The sequence below is a fragment of the Strigops habroptila genome, chromosome 11 (genome assembly GCF_004027225.2).
Source record: "Strigops habroptila isolate Jane chromosome 11, bStrHab1.2.pri, whole genome shotgun sequence".
In the NCBI taxonomy this organism is placed as follows: Eukaryota; Metazoa; Chordata; class Aves; order Psittaciformes; family Psittacidae; genus Strigops; species Strigops habroptila.
The window spans coordinates 16,918,007-16,941,959 of NC_046360.1; the positions used below are offsets into that span (position 1 = coordinate 16,918,007).

At 51.1% G+C, this 23,953-nt stretch overlaps 1 protein-coding gene and 1 long non-coding RNA gene across 3 annotated transcripts in view; one reads left to right on the top strand and one right to left on the bottom strand.

The window, feature by feature from the left end:
* Positions 1-4,119: 4,119 nt before the first annotated feature.
* Positions 4,120-12,882, bottom strand: LOC115614809. The gene is made up of 4 exons (XR_003993865.1): positions 12,485-12,882; positions 8,403-8,618; positions 8,198-8,314; positions 4,120-5,585 (listed from the first exon to the last, which is right to left on the bottom strand). It is a non-coding gene; the product is annotated as an uncharacterized LOC115614809 (long non-coding RNA).
* The window catches only part of PHF2 (PHD finger protein 2), an 87,034-nt gene continuing 75,890 nt past the window's right edge, over positions 12,810-23,953 (top strand). For both annotated transcript variants that reach the window (XM_030502157.1, XM_030502158.1), the window contains exon 1: positions 12,810-13,343. In XM_030502157.1, the coding sequence (XP_030358017.1) occupies positions 13,246-13,343 (98 nt within the window). In that variant the 5' untranslated portion in view covers positions 12,810-13,245. The remainder of the gene's footprint in view (positions 13,344-23,953) is intronic.

A 23,953-nucleotide genomic window follows, 5' to 3' on the forward strand; every position in this document is an offset into this window, starting at 1 on the left:
GTGATTGAGTTGGAAGCCTGCGTGATGTCCTCTCAAAGACAGAGAAGGAGACCCTGGCCTCTGCACACCACAGGGGTACTGCACCAGGTCGGAGCAGTGCTTGGTCCTTTTCATTCTATGCAGCTACTCCAGATGTCCATGGTCAGATGTGAGGTGGTGCATAAGGTGCAAATAAGACAGAAACAAGAGGGATGATCCTTTAAAGTAAAAGGCCAACCCCAGGTGCTCACAGGGTTTGAAATACAGGGTGATTGGTGATGCCTGTATCTGAGAACAGGTTATTCTGTTGTGCTGGATTTTTCTGTACATCACAGATCATACTGACATACGAAAGAATCACAGAATGGGTTGTGTTGGAAGGGACCTTAAAGCTCATCCAGTTCCAACCCCCTCCCACGGGCTGGGACACTTTCCACTAAACCAGGTTGCTCCAAGCCCCTTCTAACCTGGTTAATACCAAGAGAGCTTTTTGCTCTGGGCATTCCTTTCCTGGCTGATCTCTATCCTAATGTTCATCTGTGTGCTCTAGTGCCTGACATGGTGTTAGAACCAGGCTCACCCTGAGTGGATTGGTCACCCATTGTATCTACACGAGTGGTGTTGCCAGCTCCACGCTCAGGGTGGGTGTGGCGTGTAGCACTGTTAAATGGTGGTGACGGGTTGTCCTCTGGCCTGCTGCAGTCACAAGAGCTGCAGAGGTGTGAGTGGTTGTGCAGGTGCATGGCAGCTGTGGGGGGATCTCACTGTTGAATGCTGGTGGGACGTGTCCCTTCCTCCCTGCTCTGATGCAGTGTTACTTGCCCCAGGTTAGAGCTTGTCTCTTCTGGAACTATTATCCAACCTCTTGTGGTTGAAGGCAGTCACCTCTGTGACATAATGCAGTTGCTGGAATGGAATAGACAGTATGAGCATAAACGTGCATGGGAGGTTTCACCAGTGTGCCACTTACTGCGAGCGTTGTGTCACGACTTCTTTCCTCAGTGTAACTATGCTGGGGATTTCTAACATGGGCAGTCAAATGATGAGTGATGCGCAGAAGGGCGACTAAAATGAGGATGTGAATGTACAGCACATTAACTAGTTCACCACTCCAAATGGGAGGTGCTGCATGACGTGTGCGTGTCTGGCCTGGAGCACATGTTTGCATCATGGCCCCTTAAACCCTGCCATGGCCTGGAGAGGCTGAGCCTGGCTCCTGGGCAGGAGCTGGGTTGGGGTAGGACGAGCCTGTGGCTGTGGTCAGTGCCAGTGGACACAGCGGTGGGGATGTCCCAGAGCGCCCTGGTTCCCTGACTGGGAGCACCGGTATCAAACCCAGAACCAGCACCAGGTTTAGTGTTTGTGGCCCCGGGGCCTGGTGGGTGCAGCATCTGGTGCTGGGGGCTGCTCAGGAGTTGGCAGGCACTGGCTGATGTTCTGTGAATCAGCACCTTCTGGGAGCAAGCACAGGGCTGCCTGTCCTCTCTCCTGCCCTCAGTAGCTTTCTGTAAGAAATAGGATATATTTGGAAGTAATGTAGTCCTCTTCCAAAGAGTTCCACTACTTCTGGGATTGGTGATACTGTGGAATGACAGGTTTCGCCTGGGCTGCCTCCCAAAGGACGCCTTTCACACCTGAGATTGTACATCAGCAAGTAGGTTCTGTTCTGTACTGTGTGACATGGGCCTTTTTAATGTGTTAATTAAACTAGTTAACGTTTTGCGATCATCTGTTACCCATGTATGGACAAGTTGCCTGCCTCTCCAGCAACACCACTGTGGGTGGCCGTTGGACACCAACACTGCGCAGGGTGGTGCTGCTGGGCTGTGCTTTGGTCGTGGTCCCCTCCGTGCGCTGCTGGTCCGTGCAGGGGTTGGGATGCCAGGGGCTGCAGTAGGCAGCTCCTGGGGACCAGGGTGGCTGAAGGCTTCCTGGCAGTGACTCAGGGACAGGTCTCAGGCAGCGAGCTTGGAGGCCAAAGCCAGCTCCTAGCCATGATGCAGGTCTGGGTGTCCAAGGACACCCCTGCGGGGGCAGGGTCTGGAGTAGATACCTAAGGATGGGGGGTCAGGTTCTTACTGGTATTTATAACAGCCAAAGGGCTCTGCAAGAATAGAGCATTTTTATTTCTAAAGTGAAAACTGGTAAGATGATGGCTTTTGGAATAGAACAGATCACAGAATCCCAGACTGGTTTGTGTTGGAAGGGACCTTAAAGCTCACCCAGCTCCAACCCCCTGCCACAGGCAGGGACACCTTCCACTAGAGCAGGTTGCTCCAAGCCCCTGTGTCCAACCTGGCCTTGAACACTGCCAGGCATGGGGCAGCCACAGCTTCTCTGGGCACCCTGTGCCAGCGCCTCAGCACCCTCACAGGGAAGAATAGGAGTAAGAATAGAGTTAGAGTTAGAATAGAAGGCAGAGCCCTGCTCCCTGGCAACTGAAGCATCAACGCTCCTCCCTGGGCTGCCCTCCCTGTTTGTTTAACTGTTGTTAACAGCTCACAACGGTCGGTGCGTGTCGCAGGCAATCACTTCTAGCGCTGGTTTTACACCCGGTCTTCAGCGAGCCCTGAAGCGCAGCCGAGTGGGCCATCACTGACAGCGCAGACGATTGAGGGGCCGGGATGCCCGCGCGGGGGGACTCCAGCCCGGAGCGGTGTTCTCTTGGCGCTCGTGTGTTCAGTGCTGGGGGCAGAAGGGGATGAGGCCGGAGCGATCCGCTCCACGGGAAGTCCCCTCCCACCGGGGCGAGGAAGCGCCGCGACCATTTTATGTCCGGCGCTCGCGGTTGTGCTGCTTCAGGCGGCGGCTGCGCCATGGGACGCGCCGGGGAGTCCTGAAGGAGCGAGTTCCTCGGGGCTGGCGGGGCCCTGCAGCGGCCACCGGCTCCGGGCTGCTCCTGCCCCGACACTAGAAGGTTGCGATGACCCCCGCGAGCAGCGTGCCCAGCGCCGGGCGCAGGATGGAGCCCGCGCCTGATCACAGCGAGGGCGGGGAAGGGGTTAGAGCAGCCATCGTCCTGCGCTGCCAGGAGATGGGAAGTGAGACCGTGGGCACGCTTTTCAGTGCAGTTAGCGCTTAAGAGCGCGATCACCCAGCGGCAGGAGGCAGCTGGAGCTCCCTCAGTGCGGTTCTGTGTAACCCTTCGTACTGCTCCAAAGCCCGCAGAACAAGCCGAGTCCGGCCAGCTCAGTGCCGGTGAAGAGCCCTGGGGTAAGCTGAAATCAGCACCCGCTGCCCCTCGGCCGGGGTCTCGCCGGTTACCGCTGCTCCCGGAGCCGGGGGTCCCGCAGTGGGGTGGAGCAGGGACGGTCCCCAGTGTCCCGCTGGTGCCCCCGGTCCCCGGGATGTCCGTCCCTCCCGTGGGGGAGTGCCCCAACCGCAGCAGTTCTGCGGGGGTAATGGCAGCGCCGCAGGGATGCACCCATGGCCACCGGAACCCTCAGGGTGGGTTTGCAGTATTTAGTAGTCCCATCTCTAACTGGGACTACTAGAAGTTAATAAAAGGAGCTAGTTTTGCATTCATCATTACCTAAAAGAAAATATATTGCTTAAATCTGCTTGATAACTTCAATGAAGCCAGTCGCAGTGCCCATGCAGTGTGTAATTCCTGCCTGCCTGTGGGTTTTGCTCTGCTCCGCTCTGGGTGCTGCCCCGAGCCTGGGGATTGTTTGTGACCCCTTTTTACTCCTTATCTGGTGAGTTCGGGAAGCTGCACCCTCCGTTTGTCTGGGCCGCTGTGAGTGCCCGTGGCTGCTGTTCAGTCGCGTCCTCCAGGCCCAGAGTGGCCACAGGTCTTGCCCAAACGCTTGGCTGCTGCCTGACCCTCACTCATGCCTTGACACAGACCTTGACCTGGTCCATGAGCCCATGCTCTGCTCAGCCTGCCGAGCCCCGGCCCAGTCTAGGGCAGGAAGGGATGCAGGGGCAGGAGGGGATGCAGGGGAAGCACACAGAGGATGCAGCATGCACCAGCACAGCCCAGCTGAGGACAAACCCATGGCCCTTCCATGGCACAGAGTCCCCATCCTGAGTTTTGCCCCAAGATCCCTCTCCTTGGACTGGGTGGAGGAGTGCAAGAGGCTCCTGAGCCCCTTCCCAGGGGCTTTGCTTTCTGATGGTAAAGCAGCAGGTAAGAGCTAAGTATCGTTCCTTTTTATTTAATGCCCAAGTACAGGATGCTGATGCCATGAGGATTCGGGGGTTTGGGCAGGAAAAGGTATATTTCTGAAAGTACCATGGGATTGCAGTCTGTGTGTAGTTTGGCAGTTAGACCTGGGGGCTCACCAATGTATTTTGTGGGATTCTGTGGGATAACTGACTGGAGGTGTCTCCTGGTTGAAATCACAACTGTTCACACGTGCCGATGGGGACTAATCCAGCAATTTACAAAAACACAAGTGAAGAATAAAACCAGAAATATTAAGTAAAAGTTGGGCAGGAATGTCATAAAGTGCTGACAACATTCAGCTTGATTCACAGCGGCTCCGTCACAGTATTTGTAATGAAACATCACATTTAGGACCTGCTATCAGGTGTATGGAGCATCTGCTGCTCCATGTATGGAGTATGCAGCTGCTGAGTGCAAAGTGTGAAGGACATGGGCAAAGAGCCGAACCGAGGGAAAAGAGAGGGAGAAGAACAAGGAGCTGTGTGAGTGCCGCTGCGGGGATGGGATGGGATGGGGATGGGATGGGATAGAACGGGATGGAATGGGATAGGAGCAGAGGGCCAGCTGACAGGATGCTGCATGGTTGGAGGGTGGTGGTGGAGCCAGGTGGCTGCCTGGGGTGCCAGCCCAGAGATACAGCACCCAAGTGTGCCGAGAGCCTCCCGCAGAGGATGAGAGCAGAAAGCCTGGCCCGCAGATCAGGCAGGGCTTGCTGCTGCAGGTGCTGGGCTGCAGGTGTGCAGATGACACCTGGTTTTCATCTGCCTTTTCAGCCAGTGTGTGGAGGTTGTGTCTCGGGGTGAAGTCTCAGCAGTGGGGTTTGCCGTTCCTTTCAGCTTCAGTTTCAGAAGTGTTGTTTCTAGCAAACTTCATCAATGCAAACATCCTTTTGCTTTGTGCCAGAGCCATGTTGGTCTAACAATTAATTCTGCTTCATTTATATTCATCTTACTTGTTTATGAAGTTTCAGACTAGAGAACGCCCCTCTCGGACTCTGCTGTGTGACGGATGGAGACAGATGGCAGCTCCTGCGCACAGTGTGCGCTGGGTGAGAACCAGCCCAAAGCGACTCCAACCTCCAAGTTATGAAACCCCTTACAAATGGTTCAAATGTTTATAGAAAGCATTTTGCACGAGACTCCACGTCTCCTGTGGACACAGGATGAGATGAGTAGCCACATCTCCTGAGGAACTGTGGCCAAAAGCCGCTTTTAAGTAGCATTTTCTGAAAGCTGTTGACCAGAGCAGAGCCTGGAATTTCCCTCCCCCCAGAACATGCCACTTTCCTCCCAAATATGGCAACCAAGTGCTGATTTCCAGAGGTTGCAACTGATTATTTTCTAATAGTTGTTCTAATTGCTGCATCTCAACCCTAGTACCTGGTCAGTGACTCCTGGTCTTCCGATAGCAGCGATAAGCATCCTGGCAGGACTCACTCCATGAACCAACCGTAAGAGAAAGGATTATTAAAACACACGTTAAGACATATTAACATATTTTGTTATAACAACACATTATTTGTAAGAAAAATTAACATATTAATAATAATAAATAGTAGCATATTTGAATGTGAAGACAGCTATAGAGTGAACTGGGTTCCCTGGTGCATGCCACCACCCCAGTTGTCCTGGCTTCCCTGGTGACTGCTTACCCTGGCATAGAACCATAGAATCACAGAATCAACCAGGTTAGAAACGACCTTCAAGATGATCAAGTCCAACCCTTCCTCAGCACTGCCAAGGCCACCACTAACCCATGGCGCTGAGGCCTTGGCTACATGGTGTGTGAACACTTCCAGGGACAGTGACTCCAGCACTGCCCTGGGCAGCCTGTTCCAATGCCTGAGCACCCTCTGGGGAAGGAATTGTTCCTCATCTCCACCTAAACCTCCCCTGGTGCAGCTTGAGGCCGTTTCTTCTTGTCCTATCCCTTGTTCCTTGGGAGCAGAGACCAGCCCCCTCCTGGCTCCATCCTCCTGTCAGGTAGTTGTAGATATCAATAAGGTCCCCCTTGTCGTAGAGATCCTTCTCTTCTCCAGACTAAACCCCCCCAGGTCCCTCAGCCGTTCCTCATCACACTTGTGCTCCAGGCCCTGCTCCAGCTCCGGTGCCCTTCTCTGGCCCCGCTCCAGCCCCTCAATGTCTCTCCTGTAGTGAGGGGCCCAGAAGTGACACAGGATTCGAGGTGCAGTAGGAAGCAACTCATGAATTTTCTGAGTGCAACCCCAGGGTTGGAACTGGATGATCTTTACAAACTATTCCATGATTCTATTATATTTTCCCCTTCTTTCCACCATTCAGTTCTTCTGACCTGCCTGGGAACTGTGCTCTGCTTTTCACTTTGCCTTGGTGCTGGTGTGTTCTTGCCGCTGTTCCGGGCAGGCTCCAGTGCATGTTGGGGTCTCAGATGTTGGTGCAGCAGATGAAGCGGGGCAGTGGAGGAGTGGGTGGGATCACTGCTGCTCTCCCAGCAAGTCGGTTTTGACGGGAGTCTCCTCATTGGCGCTGCTCCCGCCTCCTCTGCCTGCACTGGGGCAGCCCCTTGCTGCTGCCTCCTCGCACTGGTAATGGAGGTTGTTCTGCTTTGCTGGTAGTTGCTGTACCTGCTAACCTGGATTCACAGCGCCATGCACTGCCTGGATCGGCTGTTGCTACAGAAAACAGAGTTTAACCAGGACTTAAGAAAGCAGCAAGAACTGCAGATGGCATGAGAGGGATGTGCTGGAATATCACGTCTCAGTGGCTTATCATTTTTTTATGTAAGTGAATGTGAAACGGGTGCTTCAGACGTTACACTTGCTCGCAGGGCCTGAAGAGGGCTGCCGAGCCTAACCTGCTTGTGCCTGTGGGGAGGAGCTGGTGGCAATGGGCAGTGGAGTCTTTTCTTTCCCCGCAACCTCTATCACAACTTTCCCTGAGCACTGGTGATCTTCTAGTGTGCATGAAACTCACACACAGAGCAAGTGATGATGAGGATAAGGCCAGGTTGGACGGGGCTTGGAGCAACCTCGTCTAGTGGAAGGTGCTCCAACTCGTGGCAGGGAGTTGGAACTGCTTTAAGTTGAAGGGACCTTAAAGATGAGCTTTAAGGTCCCTTCAACCAAAACCAGTCTGGGATTCTGTGATCCTATGATAGTATAATACCCATGCTGGGAAACAGCAAAACTGTGGCACGTACGCAAGCTTTAGCCCTGGCGCACCTCATACAAAGTAAAGCTGATTCAGTAACATCCTTGCACCAAAAGGCTCCAGGCACTGCAGCTTTAGCAGGTGCTGGTCTCTGTGGTCACCAGGCATTCCCCCGGGTGCCACCCCACACAGGTGTTTGGGTTCCTGTGGGTTAAGAAGACCAAGGGGTGGACCCCAACGGGCCTGAGGGCCTCCACAGAGCTCCCTCCAAAGCCAGCACCGTGATGGGCCCACAGGGAGAACTCCCAAAGTCACAGCGGTCCCACCGCGCCGCTCAGTGCTCCCTAAACCACAGCCACTGTCCGAACTAGGACCAACCCCGGCTGAGCCCTGGGGCACACGTAGCATGAATGGTGAGTGAAAAGATGTGGTTGGCATGATCCCTCCTATCGCGTGGGCTTTGAGCTTCAGGACCACATTTAATGGAATCACTTCTGGTGCTGAAATCAGCGTTTGCTTCTGTCACTGGGCTTGCTAAAATGTGATGGTCACCTCGCTGCTTTATGTACAGGCAAAAACCACTTCACAAATATTGCTGTACCCAGTGGTCATTAAGTTGTAGGAGGCTTTGGTTGCCAGGTCTTGGCAATATGATATTGTATGATATATAATGATGTAATATTGTCCCTCTGTGAGGCAGTGCTGGGCAGTAAAGCCAGGCTGGCTTCCTGCAGAAGGCATCCACTGATGGATGCTGCTGCTGACCTAAAAGGCCACAGGGCACAGTCTGGGAGATGCTGCAAGGCCTCCTGAGGCTCTAATATAGGACTGTTCAACTGCCCACCCAGCTGTGGAACAAACAGCACATTGCACATTTTCAAGATTAAATGCCACATCAATGTTTCAGGCTCAGACCCACCTGCACTGCACCTTCAGCTGCTTGCTCAGGGGCAGTGATCTGGAGTGAGGAGCATCTCTGGTCTCACCCATGCACCACCAGGAAGTGCATACTTGTTCTTCTTGGTCCTCTTCTCCCCTGAATAAATAGAACCACAAAGACAAAGATGAACCATGAAGGAACTATGAATCCATTAGCAGAGAGGACTTCTGGCCCACTTGCTTACCTCTACGTTATGCTGCCTGATGCCCACCAAGTAGAACTAGTGACTGGGTGGAGTTACCGACTGTTTCCCACTGCACTGCCGGCTGCTTCCCAAGGGCAGGTTCCTGCCCTGTGCTCCTGCCTCTTCCTGAGCCTCCTCTCCACGCGTGTCCCTGTGGCTACAACGCAGCAGTGCAGTGGACGCTGGGAGTTTGCTGAGTTATTACAATTATTTTCCCTAAAAAACAGAATAAATATCTGAATATGTAAAATCTTACAAGAGAGACTGATCCATTTTTACTGACACCTGGTCACAGTTCTGGGTTTTGTCTATGTACCTTGTACAGGTTCTGGTGACCAACATTAAACACAGAACTTTAATGTCAGTATGACAATGATGCCCAATGAGGCTGACACTGGATTGTGTGCCAAAATACAAAGCAAGAGAGAAGCGTTAAGTGAGAAGGTGCATGTGTGACTGATGAATGCAAACTGCATTGAGAGTTAAGAATGAAAAATAAATTATTTAACTATGTCTTTAAACATTTGCTACATGAAAGGCCCTTTTAAACCAGTCTCCTTCCATGGCTTTAGCCATTTTAAATAAAAATGCTGCTTACATGCTTGAAAGCCTTGTTTCCAACTGCACATCTCAGTATTCCTCCTGGATTGGGGTGTTGGGTTTATTTGGATGTTTTGTTACAGCATTTGAACTACCACTTCTGTGTGTTTACTGTCCCTATAGCACAACCAAGGGCTGCTGGGTGCTGCTCACCCTCTTGTGCCAACCAAAATGGGACAGTACGCTACAGTGTCCAAACAACGGGAATTCTGGTGTCAGAGGGGAAAACTGGAAGGGATATACATTGTCATCAGCTGACCCTCTCTTGCTGCAGCTCACTGACCCCCGGTGTGTCAAGGCTGGTTTCGTAGGTGGCTTCCTTGCAAACATTTACTTAAAGAGTAGATAGGGCCAGGGGAGAAAAGATAACTTGGTTTACTTCTCTACAGTAGCATGGAAATAACTATAGGGACAATGTGCCTAAAGCTACAGGGCAGTAGAAAATAGAAGGACCTTGTACAGACCACCACAGAGGAAATCCATGGGAAGAACACTACAAAACGGCAAGAAAAAATGGGAAGCTCAAAAAATGTTGGGAATCCTTCCCCCAGTGCTGCTGATTATGGCTGAGCCCTCCCTGAGCACCACACCAGAGGTGGGACCTGAGGGCTTGGTGGTGTGAGCTGCTCAAAGTGAAGGAGCAGATGGAGGCTCTTCCCAAGTGCTCACTTCAGGATGTCACTGTTGGTGAGACATCTGCTCCCGAGTCATTTAAATACTCCCGAAAACCCCATCCTCTCCCATGAGCTCCCAGACAGCAGCAGGTCCCTTTGTGCAATGTGGCCCCTGGGCTCCCAGTGCCCATGTGAAGGCTCAGCTGCCTGTGTTTGCCATGCAGATGTTCTCCCGGTGTCTATTTGGGCCTATGCTGCTGGTTTGCATTTTTTTTCCAGATGGTTTAAAAGTATGGATTAAAAACTCACTTCAAAATCTAAAAACCATAACTTGATTATCAAAGTGTGCTCTGCTGAGGCATCTCAGCTCCACCGCTCACTCCTCCTTGCCCAAGAGCAGCCAAGCACCCTCCATACGTGGCTTCTAGGTGGAAACACACATGGAGAAGCGAGGACAGTGAGACAACATCACCAATTAGTTTCTTTATCTGCTAATCCCTGCTAGCTAGATTAGCATGGTGTCGGAGTTGCCAGAAGAGAGCCAGTGAGTCTCCCATAATTCATTTCTGTGCAACGTTGGCTCTGGCATCTTCTATCAAAACTGGATAACCCAACTGACTTTGCAGGAGTGAAAACCCTGATGCTGTGAGCACAGCTCTGCTGCTGGATGTAACCATCACCTGAGGAGCAGCGCGGGACCACAGGGAGCCCAAAACCGTGCCGGCCCCATCGCAGAGGGGCATCTGGTTACACCCTTGTATGTCCTAGCTGTACTTTGTGGTGTTCACCAAAACCCCTGTGGCATTAAGAGAGGGTTCAGCTCACTGGCGGCTGTACTGGAGACATGCTGACACTAGAATTTTGAGTGGTCCTTTGGAAACAGGGCTGTTTTCACGGAGATGCCAGGTGGGACTTGAGGAGAGGTGATGAGGATGAAATTCTTCATGGATCACAGGGACTTGGTGTGAGCAAAGCCCATAAAACAAGTGGGAGAGGGAGCTGGGCACACAACATGGTGTGGATGAGCTGTTAGGCTTGCAAGTGCTTCCATGCTCCTTAAAATACTGGTTTTATGAGGGAGAGGCAGTGCTCCAGGTTTGGTTCGGGTGTGCAGTGGCACGAAGCCAAATTTCCCCATGACTGTCCTGTACCAAAGGGCATCAAACCTGCTGAAAGCTCTATTTAAACCCTGCACTGAGAGGTGCTGGTAGATGCACTTGGCATTGACAAGCAGTGAGCGGACTCTGTAAAGGTGCGTGCAACTCCTGTGATGGTTCCCAAGCCTTTCCTCCTCATCCTGCTTTACTCCCTAGACTTGCTCTCCAACTTGCTGGTTGAAGCTCCAAGCAATTAAAACCATGCTAGATCAGTTTAAACGTACAAGAGGTCTCATTTTGAGAGGGCAGATACTTACGCCACTCAGCATGATGAAGAAAATAGGCCCTTTTGTGCATCCTGAGACATTCAAAACAACTGAGTCATGGTGTGGAAAGCAGGGCTGTGATCTTCCCGCTGCACTACCACACCTTGAGCTATGCCAGAAATGTCATCTCCATCTCAGAAACACCCACGGTGAGCCAGAGCGTGCCACTTCTGACCCTGCTCCAAGCACAGCTCCGCGCCGACACCGGCTGGAAGTCACCTCTGTGGCAGGTCAATTCAGTGCGTAAGGGGAAGAATTTGAACAGTCCCTCTCCAGTTGTCCAAACAAGTTCTGACACATCGACAATGGCCTTCTCTCTATAGAAAATCCTAGAACTGGTGTTATTTGCCCCCTGGAATTCCCCTTGTCCTCCACATGTGATTTCTGAGCATTTTTGCGGGCTGATGAAAGAAGGCAGAGAAATGTCCATCTTCGTTTTTTGCTCTAAGATAAATAGGTTTCCCACCCCTCCAAATGAGATGGATTCAAGATGCTGAATCCACCGTAACTAGAATTAAAATCACATCTCGGTTGGGATTCCCTTTGTCTGTACTTTGTAGGAAGCTCTAGTGCTTCTCAGGGAGGCGTGCCAGCGGCTACTGAACACCCTCGGGACACCAACCCCCTAAACGCCGCACAGTACTATCGCTGTAACCACCTTCAGCATCTCGCTGTTGAGGGGGAGCAAGGTTCTGCATCCTCAATCTCAATGCAGAAGAACTTGAGGGTTCTTCTTTTTCTTGCCGCTGCTGCTGTGCCATATCCATCTGAGAGGAAGCTGGTGTCTGTGGGGGTGGGGGGAGCTTGGGGTACATGGATGTTATGTGTCTCAGTGTCCCTCACAGCACACAAGTAGTATCCTCCTTCTTTTGTCCTCCATAGGCACAAGGGATTTATTTTTTTACAAGGATTTTTTTGTTTTACTTTGGACAAGGGCCTGCAGGGACAGGACAAGGGAGAATGGTTTTAACCTGACAGAGGGGAGACTGAGATGAGCTCTGAGGCAGAAGCTCTTCCCTGTGAGGGTGCTGAGGCGCTGGCACAGGGTGCCCAGAGAAGCTGTGGCTGCCCCATCCCTGGCAGTGTTCAAGGCCGGGTTGGACACAGGGGCTTGGAGCAACCTGCTCTAGTGGAAGGTGTCCCTTCCATCCAGTTGGAACTGGGTGAGCTTTAAGGCCCCTTCCAACCCAAACCATTCTGTGATGCTCTGATTTTCACCCCCTTAGGGCAGCAGCCCTGCTTGCAATGGTGAAAGGGCTGCCACGGGCGGAGGTGAGTAACTTTAAAAGTAGTAATCAATTCTACTAACTAAAAAGCAGGTCATTATTTTTATATCTTAACGAAAATCAACAGCCGTGCGCATTCACAGGCCCGTGCCCGTCGTTACCACCGGGACCCCAGCCCCCAGGGTGTTACTGCTGCCGGCGGGGAAGCACCATACTCACAGCTACTTTCCAGCGTCCCTGCCCCGCGGTGGCTCGTCCTTCGGAGAGGGAGGGCTCCTGCGCTTCGCTTTTGCGGGCACACGTTTGGCATCACCCCGGTAGCATCACCCCAGATAACGACCCTTGTTGTCCCCTCCCGCCAGCCCCCATCCCGGGGGCAGAGCCGCTCCTGGGACCGCTCTCTTTATACACCACCCGCTCTTCGGGGTATAAACCCGCCCGGACGCCCCGAGCCCCCCGCGCCCGCCGAGCCCTGGCCGCGGCGGAGGAAACGCGGCGGTGTTGGAAGCTGACGTAAGGACATTACGAGGCAAGGGCCACATTTCGGAGTGTTTATGAGGAGGCTCGGTACTGTACTGTCACCAGGGGGCACGCCACAGAGCGCATTTAGCCAAACATTTTGAATAATAATCATTTAACAACAACAACAACAAAAAGCCCCGGTCCGGCCGGCGCTGGCGGAGCCGAAGGAGCCATGCAGCCAAACTTTGGGGAGCCCGGCAGCATTGTTGTTTTCCTGACAGCGCTCGCCCGCCCTTGAGGAGCCGTAACTGCATTATTTGATATTTTTTTTTCCCTCTTTATTTTGTTTTCTCCCCCTCCTCCCACTCTCCAGCCCCCCCTTTTCCTCCTTCCCCCCGCGCCCGGGCTCGGCGCCCTCGCCGGCGCTCGGCGGGAGCAGCAGCCGAGGCGGCCCCGCGCAGCAGCCGCCGCCAGCCCCGCTCCGCCGGGCGCCCCGCCGCGCTCGGGAGGGAGCTAACATGGCGACGGTGCCCGTCTATTGCATCTGTAGGCTGCCCTACGACGTAACCCGCTTCATGATCGAGTGCGACGCCTGCAAGGACTGGTTCCACGGCAGGTAACACAAAGGCATCGGGCCTTTCCCCCCGCGTCCGCCGCGCTCCTGCCGCCCTTCGCCGCCGTTTCTCGCCGGGGAGCGCGGGGCGCGGAGCCGCCGCCGTGTGCAGTTTTCCAACAGGCCTTTTTGGAGAGCAGGAGCAGGAGGAGGAGCCACTCTACCCGGCTCCCATCGCTCTCCCCCGCTGGAGATATTTTTTTGTGTGTGTTTTGTCAATTTTGCGGGATTCCCCGCACAAAGCGCCCCCCCCCACCCCCCCGCCGCCATCCGCGGGGCTCCGGTGTCACCGGGGCGGGGGGGCCATTGTGCGGGCTCGGGGAGGGGACGCTCCCGCCGCCCGCCCGGGCGATGGCAGCGCGGCGCCGGGCTCTCGCGGCCGGAGTCCCGCACGGGGCCCGGTGCGGGCCGGAGCGAAGGCAGGCGGGGTGTCAGCGGGCTCCGGCGCAGCGGGTCGGGCCGCGGGGAGGATTCCGGGCACCCCCCACCCCCCCCCGGTGCTCGGCGGCTCCCCGGGGCGGCGGGCGCGGGGCGGAGCGGGGGGCAGCCGGGGTGTTTCCCCGCTGACAGGGCTTCCATCGCCGCCAGCCCTGCGGCTTAACCCTTGGCGGGGCGGGCCGAGGGCTGAGCGGAGCGCGGCGGGGCCCAGCTCCAGCGGAGGGGCGGCGGGCGAGGGGAAGCCGGGGCCGGGCGGGGCGAGCGCCTGCCCTGAGGCGGGGAGGGCTGGGCCGGGCAGACCCCGCTCGGCCAGAGCCCGCCCCGGAGCCCGGGCAGGGCACCCCCGCCCCGCCTGCACCTCGGCCGCGCCCCGGCGGCCCTTCACGGGGGGCGGCTGCCCCCGACCACCGCCGCCGGCCCTGCCCGCCGAGGCGCCAAGGCCGGGGCCTGCCGTAGCGACGGCGGCCGCCGGGCGGGGGGAAGCGGCGGCGGGGGAGCGGAATTGGGAGCGGGGCGGGCCGGGGCGAGGACTGTCCTTTTCGGCTTGTTTCTCCCCAAACCGCCCGCGGGAGCGCCGGCGCGGCAGACAATGGGCGGGCGGCCGCGCAGGAGTTGGGGCGGCCGGGCGCAACTTCAGAGCGCGGTTGTTATTATTGTCTTCCTCTGAGAAACGGGGAAGTTGGTGACCGGCGAGCCGAGAACTTTAAAATACACCGAACCCCCCGGGCAGCCGCTTCAGCACCGTCCTGCGGCGCGTCCCGGGCCGGCGGGGGTCCCCTTGGCCAGGGGAAGGTGAGGAGGGCGGCCGGGCAGGGCTCCGGGCTGCCGAGGAGGAGAATGGCACGTTACTGGCTCTGCGGCAATTCTCCGTGAGTGATGGAAAGTGTAAAAAGTGGAATTAAAATCTGGCAAACCACCTGGATGAGTGCTTTTTATGACAGGTATTCAGGAAGGTTAAGCCATAACACTTTCATTCCAGGCGGCTCTGATAGTTGTTTCAAAACAGTTGATGGAGATGAAGGCCAGAAGCAGTGCCTGCTGCCGCTGCAGCACGCAGATGCCGAGTAGGCCCCGGGTCAGCTGCAGATACTCCCCAGAACTACCCTTGCACCCCACAAACGATTAAAGAACCTTTGCTGTGTTGCTAGGGTTGATGTCCTGCCAGCAAACTGGCAACAAAATACTGAAATCAATAGTTCTAGTGCCAGTGTTGGTCGCTCTACACATGTGGTTCTGGCCATGAGGGTTAAAGCGATTGTGCTGGCCCGTGTGTCAGTTAAGACTTGGGTGCGGATGAGAGGGTGAGGCTGCTGTACAGGCTGGAGAGAAGCTTCAAATGTGGCGTGCTTGAAACTTGGAAAACTTAAGAACATGAAGAAATGAAGATTTTCATGCAAAGTGGTGGTCGAGGGGACTTGTGAGAAGAGGAACAGCAAAAGGAGTTAAGCTGCCTGCATGTGGTGGTGCATTTTGATTAAAACAGATGAAAAGAGATCAGTTGTAGCTGATCAAGAAAACATTTCATGGGCAGCTCAGGGGTGATAGCTTGTGCATGCACAAAGGTGTTTTACTTTGTGGCATATGGGGGCACAATTGAGTTGTAGGTCTATTGCAGGAGCGTTGTCCCCTTTTTGCTTAGCTCACAGAAGCATCCAGAGATTGATTCTAAAGAAAACTGAGAAGGACACCTCTGCCTGTGTCAGAACCTCAGATAATCGTATGGGAGAAGTTTGTGGAGTGATTGAGTCGAAAACACTGGATATATGTCCCTGTTTGGTTTTCTTGGTGTTCTGTGAACAAAGAAATATTCAACAAAGAAAAATAAATGTCAGGATTTAGTTGTATAAAATTGTCCTGTCCCTCTCGTAGACACTCAAAGTACTTGTAGTGTCATTGTTTATATGGAAACTGTGCTGCAACCAAACCCATGCAGGTGTGGCAAGGCTCATACCATTAAGGAGGCTTGTCCAATTTTTTAATCATTTAACCCTACTTGTGTCTCTTTTTAACATGACATACAGTGTGTGTTTCAGAATAAAAAGTGCCATTTCTGCTCTGGCTTTGTAGAGGCAGATCGGGTGTTTTCATGCTCCCTTTCTGACTGTGGTTTCCAAATATTTAAATAAATGTTTTTCATGGTTTTATTCACTTGGCAGCCATAGTGTCCTTGTGTCTGAAGTTGGGTAACATCTCTGTGGCAACTTCAGCAGCTCTAATGGTAAATTTTTATTATAAAAACATCAAATGTATGTTAAGCTTACTTAATGTGGTTTAGAAGTTGGAAACGGGAAGTTGGAGCCATCCCTGCATTTTGGACTAGTGTTCTCCAGACCACCATCGATGGTTTGCTGACGTGCTGTTGACTACAGTTTGGAGCTCACTGCTTCCTGTTGCTTCCCAATACAGGTGCCAGAGGGATGGATTCGGGGTTCTTCGGAGCTTTTAGAAATAAAAACTGATCGTTTTTATTACCATTTTCAGAGAGGATTTCTCTTGCAGAGTGGTGTTAGATCTTTCAATAGAAATCATGAATTAATCCTGAGGAAGGCCCAGGTGGTCCCTTGCTGCATGGCTGGGGAGGTGGCACCTCGGAGTGCTCCCTGCTCTTGCCTGGCACATGCCATCGTTGTGGTGGTGGGCCTGCATGCAGCAAAGTTGCTGCATTGGACCATATGGCTGGATCGATATATACTCTTGATGGACAGAGATCAGGCATCCGCATTGGTTTTGTAAGTCAGTGGACTTTGGTAGCCTTGCCTGTGTGGTGGTGTTGCTGATCTATAAGAAGAAAGAGTAAAGAACCTGTCCCTTTCTTTCCAAAAGCTGTCTGCGCCTCTCTGTTACGAATCCATGTTACCCATTACCAGAGACCCTGGGACACTGTGAAGTGTATTGAGCTATGGAGCCACCAGCATGTTTGCAGAATGCTGGTTGTGACTTCTCCTTAAATTGAGTTTCATCGTTTTGTGCTTCCTGTTTGCCTGAGCAGCTCGAGACAAGCAGCTGCAAGCTCCATCTGGAGAGGATGGAGATGATCTTATAGGCAAAAGGAAAATAGCGCTAAGCAGACAGTGGGGTGGTTTGACTCCTGTTTTTATGAGGAGCCTGTGTTCTTTAATGTGGCTCTTTGGTCTAATGAAATCCCACACATCTCAACTACTCCTAGAACTTTGCTGTGAAAAGCCAACCTCAGTGCTCCGTGCTTTCCTGGCTCCTCGGTCGTTCTGTCATAGCACGTCTGTGTTATGTCCCCAGCTCTTGGGTCCCTTCCTGATGGGGAGCTCCTGGCGTTATCCTGCATGTTGCCCAGCAGCAGGGCTGCAGGCAAGAGCAGTAGCTGAGGTTGTAGGTGCCCCTCTGCTGTAAAGCCTGTTGATATGGGAGATGGCTCTTTGGCACTTGGAGAGGAAGAGGAGTTGCATCATGTGCTGATGGATCAGCAGGTGCCCAGTCACTCTGCTGCCTCACTGGTAGGCCTAGACGGACAAACAGCTTTGTGCTGGCTGTGCTGAAGGCTGGAGGAGATGTTTTCTGTGTCATCTGCTGTGCAGGCTTGCATTAGATGATATGGGACAAGGCAGTTCCACTGGCTTGGTGGAGGAGCATGGCCAAAGCATGTTATGGCTGTGCTGTGCAAAGGGTGATGCCTTCTCCTCTGCTCTAGTGACAGTGCTGGTCACGCTCTGTGAATCTGTGCATGATGCAGGAGCTGCCGGCTCCAGGGACACCTTCTGCTCCTCAGTCCCTCTGCTGCAATTGCATGCACAAGGGCCAGTTTGCTGACAGGTTGCGGATGTAAACTACTGAGGGTTGGAGCTGGTCATGTTTAACAACAGGTCTGCATGGATCTTGTCTGTTACGGGAGTGTTGCAGGATCCCAGAATCCCAGACTGGTTTGGGTTGGAAGGGACCTTACTGCTCAACCAGTTCCAACCCCCTGCCACGAGCAGGGACACCTTCCACTAGAGCAGGTTGCTCCAAGCCCCTGTGTCCAACCCGGCCTTGAACACTGCCAGGGATGGGGCAGCCACAGCTTCTCTGGGCACCCTGTGCCAGCGCCTCAGCACCCTCACAGGGAAGAACTGCTGCCTAAGAGCTCATCTCAGTCTCCCCTCTGACAGGTTAAAGCCATTCCCCTTGTCCTGTCCCTACAGGCCCTTGTCCAAAGCCCCTCTCCAGGTTTCCTGTAGCCTCTTTAGGCACTGGAGCTGCTCTAAGGTCTCCCCTTCAGGAGCCTTCTCTTCTCCAGGCTGCCCCAGCCCAGCTCTCTCAGCCTGGCTCCAGAGCAGAGCTGCTCCAGCTCTCGCAGCATCTCCATGGCCTCCTCTGGACTCCCTCCAACAGCTCCACATCCCTCTTTTGTTGCTGCCACAGAGCTGGATGCAGGACTGCAGGGGGGGATCTCCCCAGAGAGAACCTGATGTTCAAGCAAGGCAAGTCCTTTTGTACGCATTTGTACCACTAGAAATCTGTACTGAGTTATTCATTGCAGCTGTAGGTGAAGGAACGTAAATCATTTTCTCTGCCGTGGATATTCTGTTACCAGTTCTTACAACATGGACCTGTTGATGTAGGGTGGGATCAAACAGTCACTTGCTAAATAAAGTAACAAGTATTTTTGTATTTGTTTTTCCACCCTAGGAGTATTTAAACTTTGATACTTATTGTCCCAGGTGTAGCTGAAGTAAGTGACTTAGTAAAATTAACGAAGTTTTAGTTATGTAAAAGTATTTCGTGCTGATACCATAGAAGAATAAAATTATGATGGGAGTTAATCCAGGTACCTCGGTGCTCAGGATGGTCTCTGTCTGGGTTAGGAAAAGCACATTTCTGTTACATTGCAAAACTGAAGTACTGTGTATGGGGAGATTCTGCCCTCCCACTGGAGCATTCAGCATTGTCCTTTTTAATGCAGGCCTGGTTTTGCATGGCAGCACTTAAGTCCTCTCTTTTACATAGGCTAATCTCGAGCTGTGGCCAAATTTGGGGAAAATTTTGAGATGAGAATAATCCTAAAAATACAGTGCTGTTTCCTTAGTGTTATCACAGTGGAGGGAGTTACGCAGGTTAATTGTACCATGCCCAACATGATTGCCTTTAGCGTGTGCGAGTTCAGATAGGAACAAACTGTGTAAGTTCTTCCAATAACTCAATATTTAAGATTATCCCATGTTTTTCTGAAGAGTTATACTCAGGAATATACTGGGGGATTGACGAGAGCAGCTACCATGGATAAGCCTTGCTGGTACCTCTACCAGAACGCTGGCCCTTCTGCTCTATTCCAGCAAAAAAAGAAACCCGGATTGGTTAGAACTGATTCTGCAGAGCCCGCAAAGCACGCCCGTTACCCTCCATAAAGTGTCCACAAGGACACTTCAGTGGGTGTTATTTGTCTTGGAGGGAACACAACCCAGACAAACCAAGACAACCTTTTTTTTTTTTTTTTTTTAATATATGAGTTGTCGGTGTGGAATGTGGAGAAGATTCGAACTTAAGATAAAACTGTTAAAATGCTTCTTGTTTTCAGGTTGAAATCACTGCCATTTTAATCCTCCTTTCAGTAGCATCGCATTATTTACACTATAAATTGAAAGTCGTTCAGAGAACCTAAGAGGCTTTTTTCATTTTAAATCCATTTTATATCTTTTAAAAAGTTCTTTTTAAATGTCTGGGGCTGCAGAGAGGTAGAAACACATGGCACATGTGCCCCAGAACTGATGCTGGGTTTGCGGCCTCGTACTGTTGTGTGGTCCCCCAGTGATGACTGACACCAACTTCCCGAGCTCTGAGAGTCTGGTGGATGGTAAAGCGAGTTGGTTTTGCATGCTTCCAGCCCTTGTGTTCCTTGTCCTTTGGCGTGGCTAAATCAGCTTCTTGTCTTACCATTTCACATCCATTTGTACTCTGAGGAGGAGCTTGAGATTCAGAATGGAAAATATGTCAGAGTTTTAGTATGCCATTAAAACTTGAAGTTGACCTCAGGGAGTCTCCTGGGCCACAGCAGTAGCAACCACAGCTGCAAGAATACTTTGCAAGTGTTTGTTAAAAGTATAGTCTCAATTTGGGTAGCAGATTTCTAAATACAAAGTTTTACCTGCAGTTGTGTCTGCAGAGAAAATAGACTAAAGAGTTGAAAGCCTGCACTGGGTGAAGATTTAAAAGGTTGAATATTACTCAAAAAAAAAAAAAAGAAGCTTGCATGGAAATTGAAGTTCTCCCTTCACCTTTCCATGGTGAATGCTGACATCCCCAGGAAAAGCACTTGGCACAGCACTCAATCCTGAATGGTAGGCTCTGTGTTTAGATATCCATGGAAAAAGTGCATCAGCTTCCCCATTTCTGAGTCTCCTGTCCTCTTCTGAACCACTGCCCAAGTAGTGGATGAGTTTTCAATGGATGTCCATGCAACACCTAAGTCTGCAAAGCTGGCTTTGAAGACCAACTCATGGTTTTCTTTTGATCAGTTCTCTGCTGTAGGACTGAGCATCATTCTTAGACACCTCTAGGTTTACAGTGCCTGGGTGTCTTCTATTTAAACTTGCTCCTTAGAAGACCTCGAGGTTTCAGTTTGAAAAAGTGTTTAACTGAGACTTTGAGTCTAGTTGTGAAAAGAACTGATTACTCCAGTTTATGCAAATAGGAGTATAAGTAGCATGAGTGCTTAGCTGGCCTGAACATTGAGGTTTTGATGTGTCAGCTCAGAAATCATGGAATTATTCTCCAAATTAAAGTATGCTTTAGAAAATCCAAGTCTAAGTAATACTAAGTGTGGACAGTAACGTGGGAAGAGCTGGCCTACGAGTACATTATTTGGTGCACTGGTACCAGAGAGTAAGTATAGAAGACAAAAGGGTGTTGTATATAAAGATTCTTTCTATTTAAGAGGGGTTTACCCAGATTTTGCCTCTGAAAGGATAAAATGTTGTGAAGATTAAGCACGATTTTTGTTTAATAAAAAAGGAACATTAGAAAAAGAGTATGAATTAAGGAGTGCTCTTCAGCAGCCTGAACCTTTAGCTCCACTGTGTTTGGTGAGCAGTCCTGCAAGCACCCAGGTGCCTGTTCAGTTCAGTAGTAGTGGGACTGTGCCATTACCAGGTGCTGGCTCTTAATCCAATAAGTTAAAGCAATGTCAGAACAAAGAAAATCAGTGGGAATTGATTCCCTGAGGCTATCTCTTTACTGCTGAATAGCTCTAGAATGAAGGAAATAATGAAGGGACCTTTGTTAAGGGCCTGTAGGGACAGGACAAGGGGGAATGGCTTTAACCTGCCAGAGGGGAGACTGAGATGAGCTCTTAGGCAGAAGCTCTTCCCTGTGAGGGTGCTGAGGCGCTGGCACAGGGTGCCCAGAGAAGCTGTGGCTGCCCCATCCCTGGCAGTGTTCAAGGCCGGGTTGGACACAGGGGCTTGGAGCAACCTGCTCTAGTGGAAGGTGTCCCTGCTCGTGGCAGGGGGTTGGAGCTGGATGAGCTCTAAATGCCTTCCAACCCAAACCAGTCTGTGACTCTATGATATAAAAGTGTGCTGTAGCAGCACTAGGGTGCTTTTTTTGTGATATAGGTGAAATCAACTGGATTTTTCATAGTAACCATTTTATGCATCTTAACTGTGGCTGGGAACACTGTCATATGGGTGTATATTAGAAAATCTTACACTTGCTGAGCAATATGGATAATAATTCCTTTCTAGATCTTTATTTGAAAAAACTGAGCCTGTGCCCAATCTATTTTAGGGCATTATACACAATCTATTTTAGGATGTTACCTAGCTGTTTGTTACATCTAAATACCATCCATGTGGAATATATTGGCAATAACAAAGTGTTTAGCAAATTTCACAAAGTCTGTCATGTGGACTTGTTCCTGAGGGGTTTTTCCCCAACTCCATGTAATGACTGAGTAGCTCAACCCCTCCTGAAGAATACTCTCTGAGGGACAGTGCTGTCCCTGTGACCGTGATCTCTGGTAGTGTAGTGGGGTCAGACTGCAGCATCTCCTGCTTTGCTTGGGTGCTTGGTGCTCTCCAGACCTGGGATCCCAGCCCAGGGTGCGTCCTGCCTGGTGAGGGATGGTTTTCCTCTGGTCTCAGAGAGCACAAACCCCTCCTGTCGAGCTCTCCTGGCCCTTGGGTAGAGTTGGCTGACAATGTGTGAAGGATACCCAGCCAGCAGTCCATGGAGGAGTTCCTCTCTTTGATTCCTCCCAGGCACATCCCCAAGGAATGATGGGCGACAGACACTTCTCCAGATGAGGCTATGGCTCAGTAATGTCTTTACAGACCTGAGCAGATGTGAGGACACCAAGTTGCACTGTGGTGTTCATGTGCTTACAGTCGCACAGCTAACTGGCGCAGGCCTCTAATGGGATAATCCACAATTTTTAGTATCTTATCAATTAGTTTTAGCAAGTGGTTGAGAAAAGCAGAAAGTTAAGCAATAGTATATTTTGATCAAAAAAAAAAAAAATTAGGATTGTAAAAACAAGAATACATTTAAATTTTCTATTTGCAGTTGTTAATCTGATCATCTAGAACTGTGTGAGGTGAGAGTAGTTGGAGTTACAGTTTTTGTTTGTATTTAATGGCTTATGAATTTCATTGTGTTTTCCTCTTTCAGCAAAAAAATGAGGTACATTTACTCTGAGAGAGAGCATTTTTCCTTAGTGTTTTCATGAGGCCCTTAGTGGTGTGGTGGCCCTTAGTGGTGGCCTTGGCAGTGCTGGAGTAAAGGTTGGGCTTGATGATCTTAAAGGTTTTTTCCAACCTCGTTGATTTTGTGATTCTATGGTCTGGCAGACTGAAAGGATGTATCCAGTGAAAAAAAGAAGCGAGATATTTCTGCAAGGTGTCATTAGTTGTGATTTTTTTGTTAAACCTCCTTTTTTGCTGTTAACATCTCAATGGAAGGTGATGGAAATGTGGAAACTGGCAGGAACACTGTTCCTGTGTGCCACTGTCGTATGTGCCACTCTTTGGTCTGGAAAAGCTGGATTTGATATGGCCAAATTGTAATGATTTAAAAAAAACCCTAATCAATGTATACTCATTGTTCTAAAAAAAAAATTAAAAAATCTTCCTGTGCTCCTTTGGCACGGTGACACCGTGTCTACACTGTGTGTCGACAGCAGAGTGGTCTTAGGTGACCAGATGATATCTTTGGTTTTGGAGGGCTTTGCACATGGAGCACGCATGGTTACAGTATGCATTTGTGATTGTGTATAAAAATACACTCATTAAGTGTGAGCCATGTGGTTGTGATTTACCCTTCCAACTCGGGTCTGTGTTGCTCCTGTGACGGTGCTGAACAGTGTCCCATTGTGTGTGCCTAGTGCTGGGCACCGCACAGGCCTCTACCTTCTACTGCCAGATACAACAAAGGCTGCAAATGGTTTTTATTATGGTTATAGATGAACGTAGAATAACGTGGGAGCATGTGAAAAAGCCAATGATTGTCACTGGGGAATACAATCCCCATAGTCAGAACATGACCAATATTCAATCCCCTGTATTGACCATCTCACCAAACCTCTGGATAGGGGCAGGAGGAGGAAGCAAAAGGGCTTAGACTTCTGCTGCTGCTTGGCCTGTGTCTGAACAAGGACAGCGTCACCTGGATCATGCTGTATCCATTTGCAATTTTCTTTCTCTCTGTTCATGATCACTGAATACCTTTAAATACAATTGCAGCAGTTGCTATGGACTGTAAAATTAGAGTGTATCTAGTGTTCTTTCCATTTTAATTTTTTTTAGCTAAAATGTGCGGTTTATTGCCTGGAATTAGTTGAAGCAGGACCATTTGAACCTCCAGCTCCTTACAGACTGCTATAGGCATAGCATATGAGCTACTCCTCATATACCAGAAATATTTCTTGTGGAATCAAAGAATGCTGTTGTGGTGAAGAATCCTGCTGGATACCTGAGTGAATCATAGAATCCCAGACTGGTTTGTGTTGGAAGGGACCTTAAAGCTCATCCAGTTCCAACCCCTGCCATGGGCAGGGACACCTTCCACTAGAGCAGGTTGCTCCAAGCCTCTGTGTCCAACCTGGTCTTGAACACTGCCAGGGATGGGGCAGCCACAGCTTCTCTGGGCACCCTGTGCCAGCGCCTCAGCACCCTCACAGGGAAGAGCTTCTGCCTAAGAGCTCATCTCAATCTCCCCTCTGGCAGATTAAA